Source organism: Tamandua tetradactyla, chromosome 7, assembly GCF_023851605.1.
Source record: "Tamandua tetradactyla isolate mTamTet1 chromosome 7, mTamTet1.pri, whole genome shotgun sequence".
NCBI classification, from domain to species: Eukaryota; Metazoa; Chordata; class Mammalia; order Pilosa; family Myrmecophagidae; genus Tamandua; species Tamandua tetradactyla.
Window position 1 is genome coordinate 149490768 of NC_135333.1, and position 26404 is coordinate 149517171.

The 26404-nt window shown below is 35.1% G+C and overlaps 1 protein-coding gene and 1 non-coding gene across 5 annotated transcripts in view; both read left to right on the top strand.

Moving 5' to 3' along the window:
- The window catches only part of OTOGL (otogelin like), a 156547-nt gene that overhangs the window by 97264 nt on the left and 32879 nt on the right, over positions 1-26404 (top strand). For 3 of the 4 annotated variants that reach the window (XR_013155846.1, XM_077111518.1, XM_077111520.1), the window contains 12 exons: positions 1224-1391; positions 3397-3675; positions 7644-7761; positions 12002-12081; positions 12377-12433; positions 15744-15817; positions 19674-19851; positions 20121-20263; positions 20507-20530; positions 20632-20724; positions 22584-22773; positions 25098-25312. Coding sequence is in view for 3 of the 4 variants with exons in the window: in XM_077111518.1 (XP_076967633.1) it covers positions 1224-1391; positions 3397-3675; positions 7644-7761; positions 12002-12081; positions 12377-12433; positions 15744-15817; positions 19674-19851; positions 20121-20263; positions 20507-20530; positions 20632-20724; positions 22584-22773; positions 25098-25312 (1619 nt within the window). In the remaining variant the exon portion in view is untranslated. The remainder of the gene's footprint in view (positions 1-1223; positions 1392-3396; positions 3676-7643; positions 7762-12001; positions 12082-12376; positions 12434-15743; positions 15818-19673; positions 19852-20120; positions 20264-20506; positions 20531-20631; positions 20725-22583; positions 22774-25097; positions 25313-26404) is intronic. The other variant, XM_077111519.1, reaches the window with a different exon arrangement.
- Positions 10103-10212, top strand: LOC143642955 (U6 spliceosomal RNA). Its single transcript, XR_013156013.1, has one exon. It is a non-coding gene; the product is annotated as a U6 spliceosomal RNA (small nuclear RNA).

The window sequence follows — 26404 nt, forward strand, 5'->3', positions numbered from 1 at the left end:
CTGAGAATTTTTTTTTATAATTTTAATCTTTTTCAGTTTATTGAGACCTGCTGTGTGACCCAAGATGTGGTCTATCCTAGAGAATGATCCATGAACTCTTGAGAAAAATGTATATCCTGCTGTTGTGGGGTATAATGTTCTCTAAATGTCTGTTAAGGCTAGTTGTTTTATCATATTATTCAATATTTCCTTATTAATCTATTTACTAGCTGCCCAAGAGGACAAGCGAAATCCCTCACCTCCCTATGCTGCCATCTTGCCCCAACTCCCTTATTTTTCATTTATAGACTTTTCTATAAGATGGAGTTTGCAGAAAAATATTCTTATTGGGTTTCAAATTTGGGTCTATACTAACTCACTTTTTCATTTAATAAATATTTACCACTTTATATGGAATCATTTTAAGTGCATGAGAATAGTAGCATGAGTAAAAGGTCTTAGACTTTTTAGCTGAGCTTCATCATATTTTCTCTTTTTTATGGTCATACCTCATTGGTAAAATTCATTAATTCCCAGAACAGAGAGGTATTATGTCATGTTTGTTAATTCTGTTTTCATGTTCTGCAATCTATAAGGGGACATGCTTTTTAGTAGACTATCAAAATTCCTGGCCATTGATAGAACTAAATTTCTGTATGGTTATTGAGGGTGGATTCGAATCTCAGAATATCAGAGTTGAAATGTCATGTTGTCAAAGTTCTTCATGTAGGTGAGAAAATTAGAAGTCCAGAAAGCTTCAGGCAACTACCCATCCACCTCTGATTTGCATATATATATGTACATATATTCTAATTACATAGTGCAAATATATATGTATATATTCCAAGTTATTATAAAATATTAATTTTAAAAACAGTTCAGTTATTTTATTATTGATACATTTTTAAAAATACTACTTTGGGAATTTGTTTTCTTTTTTCTTTTCTTTTTTTTGCATGGGCACGCTCCAGCAATTGAACCTGGGTCTCCAGCATGGAAGGCAAGAATTCTGCCACCGAGTCACTGTTGCACCACCCTACTTTGGAAATATTTTTTAGCTATTAAAATCTAATTTAAGGGTGCACAGGTAGTTTAGTGGTTAGAATGCCCACCTTCCATATGGGAGACACGGGTTCGATTCCCGGATCATGCAGCCCCACCCCCCAAAAAATCCAATTAAAATGACAGATTGAAATTTAAAAATCCTGTGCCAACTTATAATTTCTTTTTTTATATTTAACTAGGACTTGGAGAAGGACCGTATATGCTGGCAAGTTATGGGCAGAGTGGTCTTGTTCTGGGAGCCAATATGACCAGTAGAAGCATTTTCTGTATGCCAAGAAATGGTATTCACGGCAATTTATTTTTTAGTTTTATGGTCACTCCAGGCCTTTTCAAAGAGAAGACATCATGTAAGTATAATTTCCAATAAAAAATAGTATAGTTTTCCATTTGAATTTTCATATATTCTTTCAATAAATGTTAATTGAGGTTCTAATATGTTTATGACATTTTTCTAGGTGCCCTAAAGGATCCAAAGCAAAAAATAAGACATTGACCCATGAACCAGCTATTTCTTTTTTTGTATATAAAATCTTCTTTTTATTTTTTGGCATATAAGTATTAATTAGAATTGTAGTTATTTGGTTGAACTCTTGGTCATAACTAAAACACCACTTATACTTTCATAGTATTAATCACAGAATTTCATTTGAATTCTTTGAAACAAAACTTCACAGATTACTAATATCAGAAGGATTGAAGGTTTTAATGCCAGGTTAAAGTAAAAAGGAAAAAAATATATAATTTGTATATGAAAGAAGTTAAATATTATGAGCTTAAATCAGAGTCTAGATAGTTTTGAGACTGTCTGTCATCCTTACCTGGCCTTTGTCTGTCCTGGTTCACTAAGGAGTCCTTGGTACCTAGAACCTGGCTGATATTTAGCTGGTTTGCACTGGCAGGTCTGTACTGGTTATATACAGTTGGCACCTGTTCTGACTGATTGGTGGTGTCCCCTTCTGGTCACACCAATGCCCAGGCCACAAGGCTGATTACTATCCCAACCTAGAACAGTCTAAGGTTTGTTGCATAAGTTTAGTAAATATTTATTGAATTAATGGATCTGACTTAAATTTCACTTTTCTGAGAAATCTTCGGATTCTTCAGTTAGAATAAATTGTTCTTTCCTGCACTCCCCATGTTCTTTTTTGGAGGGGTGCATGGTCCGGGAATCAAACCCAGGTCTCCCACATGGAAGGCAAGTATTCTACCATTGAATCACCCGTGCACCCTCCCCTCATTCTTCTTAGATGAAAACACCTATCACAGTCTGAAGTTCTATTTATCTGTTACATTTTTTTCCCATTTCATAAAAATTTCTATTATTCTTTTTTACATTGCTCAGTGTATAACCAAGGGACTTGCAAAGTTTCTAGGACAGGGTAAATATTTTTAGCATTAAATATTAAGTTTGAGAGAGGTCTTCATGTTGTGATTTATGATAATGCTTTTAGGAGAAAAAAGATGAATAGTATTCACGTAAAGAAATAAACCTGAAACTTCAATTTAAAAACCTTTATACTATGTGCTTTATTAAACAAGGGAAACTTCAAAGCATGTAACAAAAAGAAAGACACCACAAATACTTTGTAAAGCCTAATGGTTCATTAGCCATTTGGTCACCTGTTGAGATATTTAATAATATTGACCAGATAGTCCTAATGCAGTAAAATCATTTGCAATAACATTTGCTCATTAGGAACTCAGTGATATTAAAATATAGTTACATGTCTAAATGATTTATTTCTCTATTCCTTCTTTTTTTTAATCATCCATTCTAGACATTTGTAGATTTTGTGGATTTAAAAACGTTAAAACTTGCAGATAAAAATATAGGTCCAATTAACCATTCAGCTATTTGGGTGAACTTGTACATTGTGGGGTCATAAGTTAATAGCTCTTTTTTTCCCAAGAGCATGAGAGATTATTTAAAAATAGAACTCACCAGTATATGATTCTTTTGGAGTTGTTACTACTCTTCATTGTATTTTAAATAGTACCTTGTCTTTCAGAGATCTCATATTAATTTCTAAAATCTTTGAGGTAGTACTAATTATGTATGGCGATTGTGCTGTACTAATTTTGTTGAATATATTTAATATATTATTTATATATATATATAAATAAATATATTTATATATATAAATATATATATAAATATAAATATATATATAAATAAATATATATATAAATATATATAAATAAATATATACAAATAAATAAATATTATTTATTTAATATTTAATAAATATTAAATATATTTAATATAATATATTTAATAATGCCTGTGTTTGATGATCTGCCTTTTCCTCAGAACCCAGGGAGCTGTCAAACACATTGCTCTATGTTTTGCAGCATTGGCACTTGTTTCCTTGGAATCTGCTGAGAGGCCAAACTACTTCCTCTATGTCCATGATAATGACTCTCTTACTTTGGAGCTGTGGGAGGCAAATTCAGCCTTTCAACAGAGAGCTACATTTTTTCACCATCAGGGACTCTGGATTCCCGGTTATAGTGCATTTGAATTATACAGCAAAAAAGGCTTTTTCATCAGATTCACAGATTCTGAAGTCAAAGCATCAAAGTATGACGATTCTGAAGAATTTAAACATTCAAGTAGCTTCAGCATAGAAGGTATGTTTCCTGAGATTGCTAAAATGACAAAAAATGAGAACGAAATAGATCATTTAAATGTCAGAATATTTAGCAGGTTTTAGTTTTGAAATCCTTCTCCTGTTTATTATTATAGATACCCAGGGAAGCATTATCTAAAAATACTAAGTTTTGACTTTGAAATGGAAAATTATCTTTGGTACCACTGAAAATCACATTAATAATGCCATTTTACAATACTGACAGTTATTTATCGAGCACCTTCTAAGTGCTTATTAGACACATCATATCACTAGTTCTCATATTAAGTATATGTAAGGATCTCCTTGTTAAAATGCATATTCCTTGTATTTCCATTGTAGATTTGGATTTAACCTGCTCAGGATGGGGCTAGAATATGTTTTGTGAAATACCGTTTTATCTCCATGAGCTTTGATCCCCATAAACACTGAACAATGTAGCTGGCATTTTATAGATGACAAGGCTGAAGCTCCAATTGGTTAAGTAACTTGCCCAAGGACTCACAATTCATAGCTAGGATTCAAATCCAGCAGGCCTGATTTGAAAGCCATTGTTTCATTAATTACATGATACTGCTTTTTCACTGATTATTTTATCTTTGGAAACAAATATGTGCATGTATAGATCTTTCCTTGGAATTGGATTCCAAAATAGGTTAATTTGTATATCATGTACACAATGCTTCTGAATTGTATCAACATGTATAATAACTATTTGTACACTGCAAAATGAGATTTGCAATGGCCTTATTAACATATCCTAATTTGCAGAGTATGCATTACACATGCATGTTTGCATGTGTATATGTACTGTGTATTTACGTTCTTCTCTACTAAGTTTCAAATCTTAAACTTGTAAAACTCTGGCATATTTAAGGGATACTTCAATTGATCAAGGCTTTCATAAGAAACCCCAAAGGTTAAGTATTTATTTATAGATTTATTAAAAGTATTTATCACAGTTGATTTTTCCTTGCCTAAAACTCCTACAACCTTTTTGTGTGTTCTTTCTTGTTTATTTTTTTGCATGGTCACGCACTGGGAATTAAACCCAGGTCTCCAGCACGGCAGGTGAGAACTCTGCCTGCTGAGCACTGTGGCCCACCCTGTGTGTTCTTTAAATTACAATTGGGACCATTAAATGCTGCATTTCATCATTTCATTGTATAGATTATTTAGCCCGATACTGTCAGAACAGAACCTGTTGGAGATGTTGTCAGCGGAGTGCTGTAGCATTTCCAGGTCAGAACCTACCTGATAATTGATCCTTGCGTCATTATTCTTGAGTTTGGGTCTTTCTCAGGTCAACTGCTTGAGAACTGCTCAAATGATGTCTGTTGCATGATCAATTTGCTAATCTCCCATCCCTTTCTTTCAGCTGTTCATAACTTAAAGTACCTCTTTTTTTTTTTTTTATCATTGTTTTCCTGGTTCCTAACTATTGCTTATTTAGTCTTTGATCTTTTGCCTAACCCCTGGGTATTTAGTTACTTATTGTCCTATTTATCACTGCCATTAGACTTTTTATCGTTATGTTCTCAATAGGAATGGTTCTTCTAACTCTAGACCTCCCTTTCTACTTGATCCTGAGCTTTCACGCTAATGTGCTTTTTGGTACTTCTGTCTTTTCATTGTTCTCTCCATGCAATTTTTACTTCATGTTTAGGCTAAACCTTCAACTATGTCCCTGAAAATATAGCTTGATTAGAAAATATCATGTACCCCATAGTAAATGGAATCACATCTTTCTCATGCTATTAGCTCCTCAGGGTGGTGGTGATTGGTTTCACAGTACATGGACCAAAATATTGGCTGTTGTCTAGTCAACTTCCAATCTTCTCTGGAACTTTCCCTCTCTTTATTTTATAAACTGAACCTTGCTTATATTACTAATGCTTTGGGGTTCACGTGCTTTTAGGCCATTTAATTATCTGAGAATTACAGAAGCACAGAGAGATTAAGTAATTTGTTCAATGTCACATGGTTAAGCAGTGACAGAGACAGTATTAAACCTGGTCTTGTCTAATTCTAGAGCCAATATGCTTTCAGGACAGAGGACCAACTACTTGGGATTAAATTTCAGTTATTTTACTTTATTTAGATGTGTAGAAGTAGATAGCATTGTATGACCTTGAATAAATTTCTTATCTTCTTTGTTCCTTAGTTTTCTCATTTTTAAAATGGGAGAAATAATACCTATATGATAGGGTTATTGTAGTAAATACAATACTATGGTAAAATGCTTAATATGTTAGTTATTATTATTATTACTCTAATTATTACTATCAGTGCTATCTAAATTTTAGAACGACATCCAACCAGTTAGAAAACAATGGTTTTCTAGTGTTTGTACCTATTTTTTCTTTCCTAGAAAGCTACTCCTGAATAACCTGATTCTTAATGATAAGGGCAATATGTTTGTCTCTGTCCTGTGAACACTAGGAATATCTGATTTCACTGACCTCTGGAAGATTTCCCTGGTTCAGCAGAAGCCTGCTTTTATTCCTAGAGAGCCTTAGAAGTCTAAAGCTATTGAATTTTCTGAGTTTTAGAAAGAAATACTCACTACTTTATCCAGTGTTTAAAAGTCGTGCTTTATTTCCAAACCCCTTGAGCTTGATATCTGCCTTGGCTCTACTAAACAAAGCTTTCTGTACTAACCAACCCTCTTAAAGAAGTCTAAGAGAACTGAATATTTGTCTATTCTATTGTGAATAAATTTCTGGAAACCTTCTAAAATTTTGCATTTTAGAAAATTCAAAGTGAGCTTTAAATTTTTGCCTCTTGAGTAGGATTCATGTGCTCTTGAGAAAAAGAGTCACTGACATGCCTAGATAATAAATAGTCCATAGAGTGAGTGAGATATTTTTACTTGTATTTACTTAATGTTGAACTTCAACAAACATTTATTTCCCCTCTATTCTTGAAATCTGCGCCATTAGAACCAGACCATCTTGTCCCCCCCTGAAATTTGGCATCATCAAAATCTCAGAAAGTGATCTCTTTTTTGAGTTTTAAACTTAGGAAATGCTCTCAGTCCATTCTGAACCTTGGAACCAATCCCCTCTGAGAACCTATGACCCAGCAACTCAGCTTAGGCATTACTCTCATCTTTAGGTGAATAGATTCTTCTAAAGGTGTATAATCCTCCCTATACTTAGAAATTGAATTCTCTATCTGGAGGCTGAGAAACATAACCTGTTTTCTGAACTTTATCCTTTGTGGGTATCCAGAGATACCTTTAGACTGCTGAAAAGGATTGCTCTATGGTGTGGGAAGGGAAGACTATTAGCAGAGTTTGCAGAAGGAAATATTCAACCAAGGGAGCTTTTATACCTGTAAGCATGTACAGTTCAACTTCATTCATTTACTTTTGTCATCAAACTGTACTTACAATGTTCAAAGCAATATGCTAAATTCTGTGAGAAGAACAAAGATGGGGGATTCTCCCTATATTTGAAGTCAGGAACCATGCATTTGGTTCTGCCATATACCTCGTTATGTGAATTATAAAGTCACTTGGCTGCCCTGAGCCCCAATTTCTTCATTTATAAAATGTTCAATAAAACATACTCATCAGGGTTGTTTTGAGAATAAAATACAATAATGGATGAAAAAATACTTCATAAAAAGTATATTTTCAAACAACCTGTTTCATGTTATTATTATATGCAGATCAATGAAAACCCACTAAATGTAAAGGGAGAAGATTCTGCCTCCTCCAACACCTTGCTTTTTTTAAATCTTTGAAAGATAGGCTTACATTTGGATACTCAACTTGAGCATCAAATGCTTTGGTCACAAAAAATTAAAAATTTTTTTTTTCTACAGTGATGTCTTTTCCATAGCTTTGTGGTCAATAAGAAGCAAATACTTATTGTTTTATATTATAAATTATATTATAAATTATTATTTTTCAAGTTGCACATTAAAAGTATGTACAATTTAAACTCTATATTTTTTTCCCAGAAATCCAGGCAGTAGTACCTTATAGGAGGATGTGTGAATGGAGATATGAACCTTGTGCCACTCCCTGTTTTAAAACATGTACTGATCCTGAAGCACTAGCATGTAAATTTCTTCCACCGTAAGTGATGTTTACCATTAAATGAGCAAATTCCAATATTCACAGATTATATTCCCTGTGAATTTTTTATATTTAAAAATAACCACTCAAGGAAAATTTATGTTTGCTATATATTCAGTCATGAATGTATTTCATTTAAGGAATATTTATTTAGTGTCTGTTATGTGCCAGTAACTCCTCTAGTAGCTTGGGACATATCAATGAAAAAAAAATAGACAAAATACCTGCCTTCATGTAGCTTATATTTTGTTGGGTTGAAGTGAGAATAAACAAATAAAATTAATATATAATATAATATGTTGTTAGATGGTGATAAGTGTTCTGGAGAAAAATAAAGGAGGATGAGAGAGTCAGGGGGTATGAGACATATATGTGTGTGTGCTTGCTAGCTAATAAAGGGTAGTCAGAGAAAGGCATGCAGATAAGGTGATATTTGATTAGAGAGAAATCTGAAGGAAGTGAAGATATTGGACCTATAACTAACCAGGGAAAGAGCCATACAATCTGAGAACTATGCAAAGGGCCTGAGGTGGGAAAGTGTTTGGTGTGTTTGTTAATTAGCAAATAGGCCAGTTAGTTGCAGCAAAGTGGACAAGTTTGAGAAAGAAAAGAGGTGAGATCACAGAATCATAGTGGTAGACAAATCATGCAGGACTATGTTGTCTTTTGTAAGACTTTGTCTTTTATTCTGGGTAAGAGAGGAAGCCCCTGGTTGTATTTTGGGAAGAGGAGTGACATGATCTGATTACTATTTTAAAGATTCACTTTGGCTGTTATATTGAGAATGGACTTTTAAGGAGTGAAAGTGCAAGGCTAGAACTGCTCAATAATACAGACAAGAGTTAAATGTGTTTTGACTAGGTTAGAAGTGAACGATTCTCGATCTATTTTAAACCTAGCGCCATAGGATTTGCTGATGGACTTAATGCCAGCTATAAGAGAAGGAGGGGTTAAGGACTTAAATTTTTGGCATGTAGAACCACATGAAATTGCTGTTCTGATTATCAACTGGTCAAATGTTAGCAATTTCAAGTGATTCAATTTAATAGAAGAAATGGGTTGTCATTTACTGACATAGGAAGATGTTAGAAAGAGCAACTTGGAGGGAAAATCAAGAATTTTATTTTGAGTATTTAAAGTCTGAGAATGAGAATGGATCACTAGGTTTAGTTACCTGGAGATCACTAGTGACCTTAAGTTTTCTGCAAAGTGATGGGAGCAAAAGCCAGTTGCAGTTGGTTTAGAGAGAGTAGGAAGAGGCAAAATTGGAATAGAGGGTATAAACAGCTTTTTTTTTTTTTAAAGAAGTTTTACTATAGAGGGAAACAGACAAATGGGTCACTAGTAGGAAGGAAAATTTTTTTTTGATCATATTACATTAAACATTCAATGAGCTTCTGTCCTACAACAGATACCATAAAACACCATTGGCATAGGAATGAATATGTACAACTTCTACTTCAAGGAGGTCAGAGTGTGTAGGAAGGAGCCAGAAACAAAAACAGAAAATAACAGTACTGGAATAAGGATAGAGAAGTAACAAAGCAACAATAAGTACATTTAAATATCTACGACTTGACACACACTGTGCTAAGTGCTGTACAATGGGTGAACTCATTATTCCTATTATCATAGATGTGACCTGCGGCAATAAAAGTGACACAGCTTGCTCTAAGTCACAGTGTATAAGCAGTGGAGCCAAGATTTGAGTCACCATGTCTTGTTAGATATCAAGGGCTATGGTAGCAGAGTGAAGGAAGTGTTAACTCTGATTTTTTTTTTTTTTAAATAAAAACCGGTTCTTTCTAAAAAGGGAAGCCTTAGTCATTCATTCTTTCTCATCTTCACTAATCTGTTTCTTGCCTCTTCCAGTAGCCAGTAGTAGGGGAGCATCAGCCGTCCCACAGTGGGGCTAAGCTTTGAGGGTGCACTAGGGAAGGAAGAGAGCACCTGAGCCCGATGGATAAAACTGAGCTATATTTAAAGTGGCATTTAATTTATTACTTCTCATGGCATAATTAGTCTCAGAGGTGTTTGAATTCAAATCCTCGATGCTTCCATTTTAATGGTCCATAGCTGTCATTAGGTTTCTCTTTTGGTACAGTCAGAAGGCAGAGAAGAGACTCTCAGAAGGAATCTTCACCCCTGCTGACCTGATTCTCATCATTGCCTTCACCTCTATCTCCTTTCCTCAGGGTGACAGGCTCTCCCCCGACCACTGCCTGCTGTACTTGCAACCTGTACCTGTCCTCTGAGTCCCCAACCCAACCATCACCCTTGTTCTAGTTCTAAATGATTGCAGTTTCTGACACACAGCAAATGTTAAAAATATAAATATCCAGTGCTCGCTTTGGCAGCACATATACTAAAAAAATTGGAACGATACAGAGAAGATTAGCATGGCCCCTGTGAAAGGATGACATGCAAATTTGCAAAGTGTTCCATATTTTTATAAATAAACAATATATATATAAATATCCAGTGAAAATGAGAATTTCTTTGAGAAAAGATGCCAGCTGACATACCATAGAGCATGAATGTAAATGCAGTTACTCCTATTATATAATGTATCTATTTTAAGAACCATTTTGCTTCTGAGACAGCATATTTATCAGTTAGAAGTTGATAGATAAGCAGGTGTAGGGCAAAATAAAAAGGAACCTGCTCTGTGCTACTATGAGAAAAGTCACTTTAAAAGAAAAGAAGCCAAGTGGATTTTGGAAAATAATGTAAGGGGAACGGCTTAGGTTTTGACTTGCATTACACAATTGCAAAATAACTGAGTTGCATAAAAATTGATGTTCACTTAATTTAATAATAACCAACTGTCCCTTGTCTTTGAAGCAATCTAGTAACTTTATATTTTCTTTCCCCTCCTCTCTGATTGATAAGAGTTTAGAGTAGAATAGGAATATTGTACATCAGTTAAAGTTTTATTGTTCAGGTTCATTTTATGAAATAAACACTTGACCGCATAAGCTAAATTATTTATATTAAAAAATATTTTGTGAAGGTGTTATTTAACAGATTAAATTGTCTCATATTAAGAGAGATATGAGCATTTTTTGCTTTGTAAAAAGTGTTGCCTGTATTTCCTTCTATGATTTAAGTGAACTCTGATGACAACACTTAATCCTAGTGTCAAATTAGTTTATTACATTCTGAATGGAATGAGACCTTGAGTATTTTTGGTTCATATTCTTTACTTTACAAATGAAGTAATAGGAAATATACTTAAAATATTATTACAAGCTGCTAGGGTGCTTGAGATAGACAGGTAAGCCAATTTACAATATTTGTAATAATTTTCTGTAGCGTGAATTTAAGAATTAGATTTGGCTGTACATGAAGGGTTACATTTATTTCCTTTGAGTCAGACTAAATTGGACTCTGAACTTCCAACTGTGCTAGAAGGAAAATTTAACTTGCATCACCAGTGTAGCTTTGTTCCCTTGGAGGAAAACAAGCAGGATGGTCCCTCCTGTGTTTGGCCCACAATGAGAAGTGAGAGTCCCAAAATTCTGAGGGCCACCCTATGGTCCTTAGAATTTTGGGACTATCACTTCTGTGCCAAGTACAGGGACTGGAGATCCTTGCTCAGGTCAGATGCCCTGGGGTTGAGACCCAGCCTCCCGAGGCTCATATGCAGCCATCTCCTCCCAGGCATGCCACCGAGTTGGGCACAGTCCCTGCTGCTCTAGGCACTGCAGGCTCTGCCTTCCCCATCCTAGTCTCCAAAGAGCTCCAACCACCCCCCCACTTCCGTCCCTTCTGTGCAGAGATTCTAGTATCTTTTCAATGAGTTTTAGATTCTATAACAGTCAGCAATAGTTTTTTTTGTTCTATAAATATCTGTAATATGAAGATATGCAAAGAGCCTGTCTGTTTGAAAGTGGGAGAATATGAAAGTAGAAAGCAAAGTAGAACAAATATAGATCTAAGTCCCATAAATTGTTCTTCCATATCTCTGATTTATAGAAAGTGGCCTTCACGTGTCCCAGACATAAACACGTATGTGTTGAATGTTCTGTGTTTAAATTGTCTTAATCATTAACTAGCTTTTGATTTCATTAGGTAAGGTATCATGGAGAGGTAGCAAATGAAACTCCTCTTAGTGCTTGACAAGGTTGGATAGATGAATTTCAGAAAAAAAATATTTTTGTAGCACATGTTAAAGGCAATTTTCTTTGTATTTTAAACTTTTTTCACAGCTTTTTTTTTTTTTTTTACATATGTTAAGGGTTGAAGGATGCTTGCCCAGCTGCCCCAAAAATATGATCCTTGATGAGGTCACCCTCAAATGTGTTTATCCAGGAGACTGTAAGTGTGAACCTTGCTTCCTTTACTCTGAGAAGGGAATGCTTGAGTATTTTTCTCTTTGGTTGTAAAGAGAAGTGTTAGACAGACGATAAACTTTCAAAATATTCTTTTTCATTATCCTTCCATGGTTATTTTGTTTCCAAGTACTCTCTAAAGTATTTTAAAATTTTGCCTGACATCTCTTCTGTTTTCTCTCTCCCAAAGCATTTTCCATGAAGCAAAAGGTCCTCATATGAACTATTTGGGCTTCACTTTAAGAAAAACAGATTAAGAAAAAGTGTCTGTTTCTTTGTAGGCATACCTGTGATTCCTACAGAACTAGCATTAATGCCACCCACTCATTTGCCACCAGGTAAGCCATCTGTACAACCCAGATTTACAGTCAATGTACAATCTTAAACACTAAAATTAGCATTATGTAATTTAAAGCTCAGCATGCTTATAGTAGCTGCTGTTATTAGTATTATCCTTTTGTCTGGAAAACCCAGCAGATACTTTTTCTTCATTAAGGAACTGTTCACTGGCTCAGCTTGTCACATTTTCCAAATGGCGTTTGCATTTCATCCAACTCCTTTTCCTTTTCAAATAAATATAGATAACTGGTACTTCTCACATCTTTGCCTACAATTTTGGTTTCAGTAAACTTGGCTGAAATTTTCACAGCAATTGAGTTGACTTTAAATGAGATGTTGAGGCAATAAAGTTTACCTTTAGTGCTTCCATTCCCATTTCTGTTTGTTTTTTTTTTTCCCCTCCTATCCCATAGTTTGGCTCATATCTTCAACTTGTCTCACTATGAAACTTACCTTCAGGAAAGAATTTAATAAATCAATCCAGAGTGAGGCTTGATAAACTTAATATTTTACTTCCTTGCAATTTGGATATTTATTTCAGCTTATTGTTTTGTATCAATTTTAGCAGGCACTGTCCTGACACTGGGAGTTGTAGTCCATTGTGGCAAGTCACAGCCCTAAACAGCTATTAGTGCATACGTTATTTGGTAAGCACAAACACAACACAAGGGGCCTTATATTTATTTTCAGCCAGGTGGATGATTTTAGTTTCCTGGCTGCTAAAACACCATGCAATGGGTTGCCTTAAACAATGGGAATTTATTGGTTGACAATTTTGAGGCTAGATGAATTAAAAAATCAAAATGATACTTTCTCCTGGGACTGTGGCTTTGGTCCTTGAATTTTCTGTTACATGGCCAAGTGCATGATGGCCTCTTCTGGCTTTTCTGGGTTCTGTTTACTTCTGCTTCTTCTGGTCTTCTCTCTCTGTGACCTTCCTTATAAGGCCTTCAGTAATAGATTTAGAACTGCCTTGGTTCATTTGGGCCACACCTTAACTGAAGTTCCCTCCTCAAAGTTCTTTTTACAATGACTTCGTACCCACAGGAATGGAATAAGACTAACAGCACATTTTTCTGAGGTACATAGCTCCAAGCTACCTTAGGGACTCAAAAGGGTCCCAGTAGGCTAAGAAAAGAAAGAAATGTGTTCTAGGTAGAAGGAACAGCAAGTGCAAGGGCCTAGAAGTGTGAGAGAACATGTCACATGCTGGGCTTCAAGCTGATCAGTGTGTCTTGAGCATGCAGTGTTAGAAGGGAATTGCTCCAAGAGATGAGAGAGAGTTTTCGGGGGCCAAATCACAAAGGGCCCAGGACAAGAGTTTTGGACTTCTTTTCCTGAAGACGATGAGGGAATCATGGAAGGGTTTTAAGGTACAACATAAGGGTTATTTGTGAAATTTATTTAACTGAAAAGACAAAATTTTTGTCTATGTCACTGTAGTAGGCTCAATAATCCCCACCACCCAACCACCAATGCATCCCTGTCCTAATTCCTGGAATTTGTGAATATGTTACATTACATAATGCAGGCTTTTGAGATGAGATTATTCTGGATTACCTAGGTGGGCCAAGTTTAATCACAAAGATCCTTATAAGAGGGAGACAGGAGGTTCAGGGTCAGAGAAGGTGATGAGATGACAGAAGCAGAGCAGAGAAAAGAAGGGGAGAGAGAGAGAGAGAGAGAGAGAGAGAGAGAGAGAGAGAGAGAGAGAGAGAGAGAGAGGTGGGAGACTTTACAAATATGTTTGCCAATCACTTCTTCCCTTCCCATGGATCTTCCTTTCACCACATCCATCAACTGGCATCTCCATGTTGTCCACAGTACCATTTAGTCTGCTTCTAAGTTCCAAGGAAGATATTCTACAAATTCAGCAAAGGGAAGGGATAAGAAATAGTAAACTATTTCTTTTAAAAATGTAATAAAGCTAAATTTTAAAAAAATTTTTAAATGAGACAAAAGTGTCAATGGCTAAGAGATTCCAAACAGGTTATCCTGGAGGTTATTCTTACGTACGCACTAAGTAGATATAACCTTGTTAGTCAAGATGTAGTGGAGAGGCTGGAGGGAACTGCCTGAAAATGTAGAGCTGTGTTCCAGTAGCCATGTTTCTTCAAGATGATTGTGTAATGATATAGCTTTCACAGTGTGACTGTGTGATTGTGAAAACCTTGTGGCTGATGCTCCTTTTATCTACCTTGTCAACAGATGAGTAGAACATATGGAATAAAAATAAATAAAAGGGGGAACAAATGTTAAAATAAATTTAGTTTGAAATGCTAGTGATCAATGAAAGGGAGGGGTAAGGGGTATGGTATGTATAATTGTTTTTATGGCATGTATAATTGTTTTTTTTTCTGTTTTCATTTTATTTCTTTTTCTGTTGCCTTTTTATTTCTTTTTCTGAATTGATGCAAATGTTCTAAGAAATGATCATGATGATGAATATGCAACTATGTGATGATATTGCGAATTACTGATTATATATGTAGAACAGAATGATCATAAAATAATTTTTAAAAGTGAAAAAAATTAAAAAATAAAAATTTAATAAAGCTAAAATTTTTAATTCCTGAGGAATCTGCCATAATACTCCTATTTTGTTTTTTTTTTTAACTGTCCAGAAAAATACATTGAACCATCAGAGGAGAGAAGTATAGTGTGGGTAAAAGCCAGGGGTATGGAATTGGAAATTCTGCCTCTGTCAGAATTTGACAGTCTTACCTCTTTTTATAGATTGAACCATGACCCCCGACACCCCAACCCCACAAAGACAAATTGAAGTCCTAACCCTGTCCTGTAGGTGTGAACTCCTTTGCAAATAGGATCTTCAAAGATCCTATTTAGATGGAGCCTTACTGAATCAGGATGGACCTTAATCCAGTATGACTGGAGTCCTTTTAAGCATCAGAGTAGGGGCAGACAGAATGGACAGATGGACATGTGAGTGAGACTGAGTGTGGATTTCCAGCCAGCCACCACCAGAACACTATGTGAGAAGAATCTGCCGACACCTCAGTTTTGGACTTCTAGCCTCCAAAACTGTGAGACAATACTTCCTTCTTGTCTAAGCCAAGTCATCTGTGCTACTTGTTACAGCATGGCTGGCAGACTTAGCCAGCTCTCTACACCTTAGTTTCCTGATGTGTAAAATGACAGTGGTATTAGTATCACCCAGAGGGTGCTTGTGAGAAGGAAAAGCAATAATCTATGCAAAATCTCTTAGCACAGTTTGTTTCCATCACATGTGCATTTCATACATGGTAGCTATCATTACACTGATGGAGATAACATCTTCGCTTCTAACAGTTCCGGAAGTGATTACCCCAACAGAGTTCATTGCACTTGACATGCTGACACCAACGACTGGCTTGGAATGTGAGGTATGAATGGGTCATCTCTTACAGCTATTTGTCATTTCCCTGTAGGATCTACTTAGGTGTCTGTATTGCTATCTAAATATTAATACATTTCTTTTCGTATGTTCTCTAGTCTGTTTTTCTAAAAGAAAAACTATATAATTACATTAAATTTCTTTTTTTATTGGAGAAGTTGTGGATTTATAGAACAATCATGCAATAAAATACAGGATTCCCATATACCACCCCACCACCAACACCTCGCATTGGTGTGGAACATTTGTTACAACTGATGGTTGCAAATTTTTATAATTGTACTATTAATTAAAGTACATGATTTAATTTAGGGTTCACTGTGTGTTCTGGTTTGCTAGTTTACAGTTCTAAGGCTGAGAAAATGTCCCAGTTACAACAAGTCTATAGAAATGTCCACCCAAAGGCATCAAAGGAAAGATACCCTGGTTCAAGAAGGCCAATGAAGTTCACAGTTTCTCTCTCAAGTGTAAGGACACAAGATGAACACAGTCAGGGCTTCTTTCTCATCTGGAAGGGCACATGGTGAACATGGTGTCATCCGCCAGCTTCTTCTCCTGGCTTCCTGTTTCATGAAGCTCCCTGGAAGGCATTTTCCTTCTTCATCTCCAAAGGTCACTGGCTGGTGGACTCTGCTTCTCATGGCTATGTCATTCTGCTCAGCTCTCTGTGAATCTCCTCCTTTCTCCAAAATGCTTCTTCTTTTATAGGACACCAGAAATTTATCAATACCCACCCAAATGGGTGGAAACAGATCGTCACCTAATCCAGATTAACAACCACTCTTGATTAAATCACACCACCAGGGAGATGATCTAATTACAGATCCAAACATACAGTATTGAATAGGAATTATTCTGCCATTACAAAATGGGATTTTGATTAAAACATGGCTTTTCTAGGGTCCATACATCCTTTCTACCAGCACACTGTGTGTATAGTGTAGTTTCATGGACTTTTAAACTTTTTTATTCTGTTACCAGATATACAATCTAACATTTCCCCCTTACTCATATACAGTATATGTTCTGGTGCTGTGAATTACATTTACAATGTTGTGCTACCATCATCACCATCCGTTACAAAACCATTTCCATCATTCCAAATAGGAACCTTGTACATTTTGAACCTTTGCTTCCAGTATTTTCTTATTAATTAGCTTTCTGTCACACTTAAAAAAATGAAATTCAAATGAGGTCTTAAGAGTGATTCTTTAGTAAAAAATTATCTAGCATGGGCTTCTGTATAAGTCAGGCATTCAAAAAAAATATTTGTTAAGCAACTACTTTATGCCAAGCACTGTGCAATATGGTTACGATACATTGGTAAGCCGACAGATAAATTCCTTGGGCCCCAGAGCTAGTAGTTGTCTCAGATGAGGCTTAAACAGATATCTCCTTTCTCCAAATATATCACTTTCTCTAAAAACCAATACTTTATCTAATCAGTATTTATTTGACATCTTTTCAGGCCACATGCTATTTAACAGCTAGAGACAAAGCAATGAAAAACCAGGCAAAAATTACTCCTTTATGGAGTTTGCATTCTCGTGGAGGTTCTGAGACAGTCAAGAAATGAAAGAAATTACTAATTTATATAAAAATTAGAAGATGCTTCTGAGTAGAAAAATCAAGCTATTTCAATTTGATTCTCAGGAAGTCTCATTGATAAGGTGGCTTTAGAACAAAAGCCTGAAGGAGTTGAAAAGCAAATGTTCTTATTGTTCCAGGCAGAAATATCAGCAAGTGCAAAGGCCCTGAAGTGAGAGTGCAGTTGACAGACTAAAGGGGCAACAAGGAGACCATTGAGCAAAGTAGGAATAAAGTAATAGGAAATAAAGTGCCTTATGTAATTCTGTGTAGGCCATTGTACAGACTGTGGCTTTTATTCTAAATGACTTAGGAAGATGCTATATTTTTGAGCAGAGGAATGACCTAATAAAATAGTTTTTCAGTAAGAGTTTGGCTGCTGTGTTGAGGAAAGGTTAAAGAGACAGTAGAACCAGTTGGGGGGGATATTTCAGGAATGTAGGCAGCAGATGTGGGGGTCTGGATCAGGTGATAGTAGTGAAAAAATGCCTGGATTCTGTATATATTTTGGAATCTGACCTATAGAATTTGCTAAAAGATTGGATGTGGAATGTGAGTGAAAGGAAGCATTGAGGACTCTAAGATTTTGCCTTGAGCACCAAAAGGATAAAATTAACATGAAACAGGATGGAAGAAATTATGAGAAGGGGCAGTCTAGGGTGGGTATAATTGAAAGTTCCATTTTGCCAAGACAACTCTGTGATTTCTCTTTGACATGTATGCTGGGAAGACCTAGATGGAGTTTAGGAAAGAAGTCAAGCTAAGATAACATTTGGGAGTACTCAGCATATAAGTAGTATTTCATAAAATCTATGAGACTGGATGAGGTTGCAAAGAGAATGGTGTAGAGAGAAGAGAAAACGGCCAAGGACTGAACCCTGGGGTACTACAACTTTAATATGTTAAGAGACAATGACAAACATGCAAAGGATATGAACCAGTGAGGATAACATCTAGGACATTGTAGGTATCCTGAAGCCAAAGAAAGAATTTTAAATAGTGTGGAGTAATCAGCTACACCAAATATGCTAACAGGTCAGGTTAGATGAGGCCTGAGATTTGGTCATTGGATTTAGCTTTGTAGAGTTCACTGGTGACTTTCTTAAATATGGTTTCAGTAGAATGGAAGATACAGATTTTTATATAGGTGAGTTCACATGATTGTGAGGGCTTTAGTTCTCTTGTAATCACTTTTTAGTTAAATAGAAAGCAAGTTTAACCCCTGAGAGTTGATACAGCTGATAAACAGAGTTGATAACAGGCGACAGAAAATTTTGGAACATTAGACCTGCTTATGTTTGACTTTGAAAGTTAGAAATCCTTACTTAATAGTGTCACTGTGCAAAATTATTTAATCTTTTATCCTTTTTGTTTCTTCCCATATATAGTATTGAAATAATAGAAACTGACCCAAAAGATTTAGGGAGAAGTAAATGAAATAAACCACTTTACTAGTGCATACACAAATAGGAGCTAAATTAATGTTAAATTTCTTTCTCCATCCCCTGAGATGCAGTATACAGTAGTGACAAAGAGCACAGATTCCATAGTCACACTGCCTGAATGTAAATTCTGACTGCACTGCTAACTACAGGAGCGAGGGCAACTCACTATTACCTATCCCAATTCCCTCATCTGTGAAATAGGGAAAACTAATACTACCTGCCTCAGAGGAAGGAACTATCAATACTGTGATTCTTACCATAATTTAAATAAAATGCAAAGTTTACAAACTTTGAAAAATCTGCCACTTTTTATTTCTTATTTGCTTATGAAGAAGTCTTTGAGCTACTCATAAAAATTAATCTTTAATGTCACCTTCCAGGAACTTTAAAAAATGACCCATATATAAATTTAAATAAAATATTTAAATAGTATTAGTTGTAACTTTTAAAAATTGAAATTGACAGAAATTTTATTTATATATGTATTATATTAGCTTTATACAGCATAGTATAAGAGGTTATCTGCCAGCTAAAAAAGTTAATCTAAAGCATTTTGAACAAAGCTTCATTTTGCTCACATGTCTGAGTATATGGGCAATTCTGATATTAAACCGATATTCAGGTAAAGGTTAAGTCCTTACTGAATATTTTAGAGAAGTTACATCTACAAAAAGTTGAGGAGAAATGTCAAAGCTTTTGTGGTTAGAAAGCATTTGCTCTATGTAGCAGGAGCATGAAGTTATAAAATTAATTGGAAAAGTTAGTTTAAATTGAAAAAAGAGCCACTAATTTTGTTTTTTTTTTTATTAACAGCCTCAACAATTTGATCTTGTTTATAATTGTAGCCAATATATATGCCTTAATATGGAGTGGCAGTTGTTCAACTGGTCCCTGAATTGTCCAAAGGAGATAGAAATGCCTGACTGTGGCTTCCGGGGAAGGCCTGTTCAAGTGAATAGAGATATCTGCTGCCCTGAGTGGGAATGTCCTTGTAAGTTGTCATATCTGATATGGAAATCAATTTTCAATCAGGGGGTGATTGTTGTTATTTTGAAAACAAAGTTATTGTTGAGAACTTTCTTCTTATTGATTGTTTTAGTACTCAGTGGGTAACTTTTCGAACTGTGACTCTGTTAAACATTATAGTTAATTTAAAAGATTTTTAAAATTGTTACTAAAAAAGACAAATAATTAATTGGTAAATATAAACAATTAGTTGGGACACTAAGTGCTCTCTCCACCTTTTAAAAAAATTTTTAGGTCGGTGTTCCATGTTGTCAGAACTGAGCATTATTACGTTTGATGGAAATAATGCAGCATTATATAGTATGGCTTCTTATATCTTAGTAAAAATTCCTGGAGAAGCTATAGTTGCTCATATTGAAAAGTGTTCCATGAACCAGGTAAGTCATTATTCATCCTTACAGTTATTTCTTCATAAATTGATAGCTGAATTATGTTGCAACCTTAGAAATGATCAGCATATGATGGGACTCGAGAGCTCTCTGAGGTTGATCTAGTATTTAAACCCAAAAATTGTTCATGTGACTATATTTAGAGTCATATAATATTAATGTAAATGATGTTTTAAAAAGTCAAGTCATTTTTTTTTACCTTAAAATGTTTTCCCTTATATTCTTTTCCAGAATGGAAACTCATTTAAAAAGCTAGTGAGTATTTGCAAAGTGTTTAGAAAATACACTCTATTTGTTGCTGAAATTATGTTTAACACCATAACGTTCCTTTCTTTCTTTTTATTTTTAAAATTAAGGCTTCCTCTGGAAGGATCTCTGGACTTTGTTTTAAGAAGTTAAATTTGACAACATCTATACATAAAATACTTATCAATCGGATAGCAAGAAAGGTAAGAACACAAAGTTAAAAATATCCTATGTTAAACTGAAATAATAAGCAATTATTTCCAATAGGAGGGAAAATTAAACAGATTAGTAGAGTTTCATAGCTGTTATATATAAACATTCTTTTCACAGTCTAAAATATGTTTCTTAATATTAAATTTTCCCTCTATGATATCCCACTTGCTGCAAATCTCCATTGTGAAGTCTTTGCGACATACTTGTGGCCATTTTGTTAAATCTGTTGAAGCCCTCTCAGATGACGTGAGTGATCACACTTCTTAGTGCTAGAGTTAATATTCATGTTTTAAATTAGAGTAGAAATGATGTGAAGACAGATAAGAAAGTTGAACAGGGTAGTAGCCATGAATTTCAGAAGAGGGAGAGCATATGAAGAAGTAGTTTTGAAGTACTGGACACCATAAATTTATATGGGAACAAGTGATAACTAAAATAAGAAAGGAAGGAATGTTTAACTTTGTTGAAATAAATGGAAAAAGAACAGTGCATTAAAAAATTCAGAAAGCAGCCATTTAATTTTACAGGGAAACAGCCTAAGAAATATGTACTTACTGGATAAAAGTGAATTAAGAGCTGGCTACTTCACTATATCTAAATGGTTCTCTCTAAAAGTTCAACAATATGAACAACAAAAACGTGCAAAAATTTTGTTCAAACGGTTGAAATTTTATGTATTTTCTGAAAATAATTCTGTTAGCACAAATCCGTGGATTCTAGGTTGGACAGAGTAGTAAAATGAACCTAAAATGTAAAATGGGCTATTAGAAAGTTTTAAGTTTAAGTACTAATAGGAAGTGGGTGGGAAATAAAACTTGAGTAGTGCCATTCTTTTATCATTAAGGCTGAAAGGCTTATTTTTGGTCTCACTAGTATTACATTCAATTAATAATTATTCAAAAATAATTTTCTAAGAGTTTACATGACAAAATGACTCAGGCCCGATACTAAGTAACTTGTAGTTATGGAGAGTCAATGCGTGTAATTATCTGTCAGTCAGAAAGCATAGGAGGTGCAGGGACAGAGCTGTGCAAGACGTCCTGAGGGACAGAGGGAAGGGTCACACAATACTGGTTATAGGTGGGTCAGTAAGGGTGGTGACAACTAAGAGAAACCTTAAAGAATGAGTAGAAATTAACCAGGCAAAGAACAAGAGGGAAGATGTTTCAGCAAAATATGAGAAATCAGATAATTGATGATATGTAGCTTAGAGACATTTATTGCTAGTTACAGCACATGGTTCCATGTCACTGCCATTACTTAAGGCATGGTTTTCCAAAGGGTAAACCTTAGACTGTCTACATCAGTATTACCAAAAGTACTTGCTAAAAATACAATGTCTAAGACCCCAATCCAAACCTAGGAACCAGAATTGTTGGGAAATTTAATCTTTAACAAGCTTGGCAGACAATTGTTACAAACATTATTATAGTTAAATAAACACTGCCACGGAAAGACAAAACCCAGAATAAAGAATACATCCTGTAAATAACTGTTTTTTTTTAAATTTTAAGCTCATATCAGGCGTAATGGTGTAATCAATGTATATTATTGAGTGAAATAGACATAAAAGCATACATAACATAGATGAAAATTAAGGTTTGACAAAAACAAAAGCCAATACAATTAGACCAAATACTGAATATAGCAAGGCATAACATAACAAAGGAACAATAAATAAGAGGGGCTTTGAAATTATGAGAAACTGTGGTAGCATAGAGAAATATATTAAAAAATGAAATGTAGTTTATATTGAGAAGAAATAGAAGAATCTGGGTTCTCCTAATTTTAATGAATTTATATTTAAATATAAGCATTTGTTCTAGCAGGTGCATTTATGCTTTTTTAGGTTGAAGTCGATGCTATTGTTGTACCTTTGCCTTTTTCACATCATGAACTGTCCATAGAGGATTCTGGTACGATGTACGTGATTACCACTCCATCTGGACTCATCATAAAGTGGGCTCATCTTACAGGAATTATAGACATTCATTTTGGCATCCAGTTTAACTTGTCATCCTACACTGAAGGACTTTGTGGTGAGTACCACTCTCCAAATCTCAACTTTTCCTATCTCCTCACATGACGCCATATGAGACTCCTGTTGCCCTCCTTTTCTGATTTGAGATGAGATTTCATTTTTCCCCTTGTGAATACTGAAGGAGGCCCTGACTTTCAGCAAATGACCTTAATGGCAAGTAACAGCAATTTAATTTGTGTAGTTTATGGAAATAATATGTTTATCATTATTACAATCGCTGCTGTTTTTCTTTCTACTATCTTGTTCTTAGTAAGCATTAATGAAATGTCGGGGATTCCCCCCCCCATATTTTAACTCAATTAATTCTAACAGTGATCATATTAATTAGGCAGTAGTATTATCTCAATTTATTGGTGATAAAAATGAGGCATATAAAGGCTAAAGACAAATAAATTTGTTTTTCCTTATGTTTTTTTAAGTTTGCATTCAGGAAAAGCTTGTTTCAATTCTCTTGAAAGTTAGACAAGGAAAAAAAATAATTTTTGTGTATTTGTCCCAGTTTTATTATGAAGTATAAACTACATATACCTCTACACCCAGGTATATGTAGTTTGCGTCTGAAGTACCTTTCCTGGGGTACATGATTCAATGCCAACAATATCTCTGTAGTTGTTTTTGGGTAATAATTTACAGACTTTAAGAATGCACATTTTTGGTAGAATTCTCATCTGCCATGAAGGAGGCTCAAGTTTGAATCCTGGCCAGTGCACCTCCAATCCCCTGCCCCTACCAAGAAAAAAAAAAGCACTGTGAACAAATTCCCTGTGGTAACACATCACACATCTGCCTCTCTGTGTGTGCCTACATATAGATACACGTATATGTAGGGAGACACATTAAAAAAACAATGCTGCAAATTTTCTCCTACAATTTATCGCTTTTGAGTGTTATGATATCTCTCTGATTTTTATACTTTTTCTTTTCCTCCTTCTTCACTGTCAGCCCTTGCTTTTATAGAGACAAACTCTGTGATAGCTGGATTCTTAATTGATCACTGTAGAATTAGGACTAGGATTAATTTTTCTGCTAATCAAAGGCCACTTCCCAAACTCCATGACGTACACTAAGGGAAATCTGGGTACTATTGGAACTACTGAGCTGGTGCTTGCTACAAAGGTTATAGGGAACTAAGTGGAACCCAAATTGAGCATGGATACCAGAGTGGGACACCTAGAGCGACACTTCATTCTGCTAAGCAGAGTAAAGTCTGCAGGGATGCTGATGGACTGGGGGTGCAGTAAAAAAATATTTTCACTAACAATTATCTTTCTCCAGAAAAGTTTGGCCTTAAATAGATGGCAGCAGCTTTACAGTATAGCTCATTTAACTTGAATTTTTTTTGTTGTTGTTGTTTGCACTTAGCACCCTGTGTACTTTTCAGGGGTGAGGTAACTTTGGGCCCCAGCCACTTTTATTCATGCGAATACACCTCCTTGAGGATTAAGATTCAATATTTGGAATAAAATATTTAATTCATATCCTTTGTAGACTAGATCCTTGGAAATTAAAAAAATTAAGTCTTTAGGTAGGGTGGTATTCCCGTGAGATAGGATTAGGGTTCTGGGACCATTTCTCTGTACTTCCTTTGACTCTGTACTCCACCACATGGAGGCTAAGATCCATTCTCTGTCTTGCCTTCCTTAAGCAAACCAGACTGTAGTAGCTTAAAGCATTAAAACCATTGGCAGACCATGTTACCCCAAGAAGGAGATTGTCTGTGCTCTAGAATTCTCAGTTCAAGTCCTGATCTTGGCAATTGTTCTTCTAATGCTAAAGGAATCCTGGGTCTAAGTGACTACCACCAGCTACTTGGTTTATGCCTGGATTACCTGTAACAGTTGCTAAAGCAAGGGAGTGGTGTCACATGCTATAGGAAGGGGCAGGGTTAGTTCCCTTAAGGAACTATTTAAAGGTTTTAGGCAGGGTTTTCCCAGGGGAATGGATGCCAGGGAAGCAATAACCAAATGTCCACTCCACTGGAGAATGTCTTCCCAAGTTTAAAAGCTAGTTCTTAAATTAGGAGATGGTGGTATTAATGGAAGAGTGTAGGGGTAGAATCAAACTCCTCTTCTGTGAACTTTTCAGATATCTTGACTTCTAGAATCATGGGTTCTCTTATTGGTTAAGGCAGTTCTATTCTGTTTTATCAAAGAACCAGAAACATCATTAAAAATCTATCATTGTTAAAGTCTGAGGACAAAGAAATTATTCAGATCATAATTCATTCATTTAAAATCACTTAACTGATTTGTTCTGCTACCCATTTTGGTTCAAGTGAGAGATTTTTCCTCCTCCAAATGTCACTTTTTTTTTTTTTTTTAGGAATTTGCAATGAAGATCCAGATGATGATCTAAGGATGCAAAATGGCACGATTATTACCAATATGGAAGATATAGAATTATTTATTGAAAGCTGGGAGATTGAGAAATTATTTGAAGTAACAACAAGAAGACCTGTTAGAAATTGTACTGAACATGATTGTAGTCATTGTATTGCGTTATTAAATAGAAGAGTCTTTACTCCATGTCATGATAAAGTAAGTTGAGAGAATTAATAAATAAGAACTGTCATGTTAAACATGTTGAGAGTAAAAGCCAATATATTCATGTTTTTGCCATGATGTTCTTCTGCTGAGAATAGTCTATCCCCACACCTGTCAGTATGCCATGGAATTCAGAACCATTTACTGTTTATAACTTACAGACACAGGAAGAATAATTCTATTTTTCCCCTATGTTTTGACAGAAATATATTTACAGCTTTCAAGAAAATGAAATTCTGTCTATGAATAAATGCTTCTAGGAGAAAGAGATCAGTGCCACTTGATAACTCAGTATAGAAATTGAAATACTGAGGGGTTAGTCAATTCTTCATGACCCAGCCCTAGGTGTATATTTGTAATAGAACCTGTTACATATTAAATTTAATTGGCCTTTATTAGTCTCTAACTTTCTGAGTTATGTGACTAGCAGATATTTTTATATTTGTTATTAGAAAAATTGTGGGTTTACAGAACAATTATGAAAAGAACAGGATTCCCATATACTGCCCCATCACTAACACCTTGCATTGGTGTAGACATTTGTTACAACTGATGCTAGCGTGCTTTAATAAATGTTTGTGTGTGTGTGTGTTAAGTCCATGACTTAACTTAGAATTCACTGTTTGTGCAGTGTAGTTCCATGGATTTTTTAAAAAATATTTTATCATATCTACAGCCTAATATTTTCCCTTTTAATCATGTTCAGTTATATATTTTAGTGCTGTTAATTGCATTCACAATGTTGTACATCATGTTGAGTGAAATAAACCGAACACAAAGGGTCAAATACTATATGATCTCACTGTTTTGAAACAGTTAGAATAAGCACACTAATGGAGTCAGAATCTAGAGTATAGGTTGCCAGGGGATGGGGTGGTGATAGGGAAAGGAAAGTTAAGGCTTAAAAAATACAGCGTTCCTGTTTGGAATGATGGAAGTGTTTTGGTAATGGGTGGTGGTGATCCTAGCATGTATTGTCAATAATTTACATCATTATAAAAAAAAGAATACATAAGCGACAAAAGAAAAACAATATAGCATTTCAGGACTCATTTAACAAAAGTTTTTGAACATCTGCCACATTCT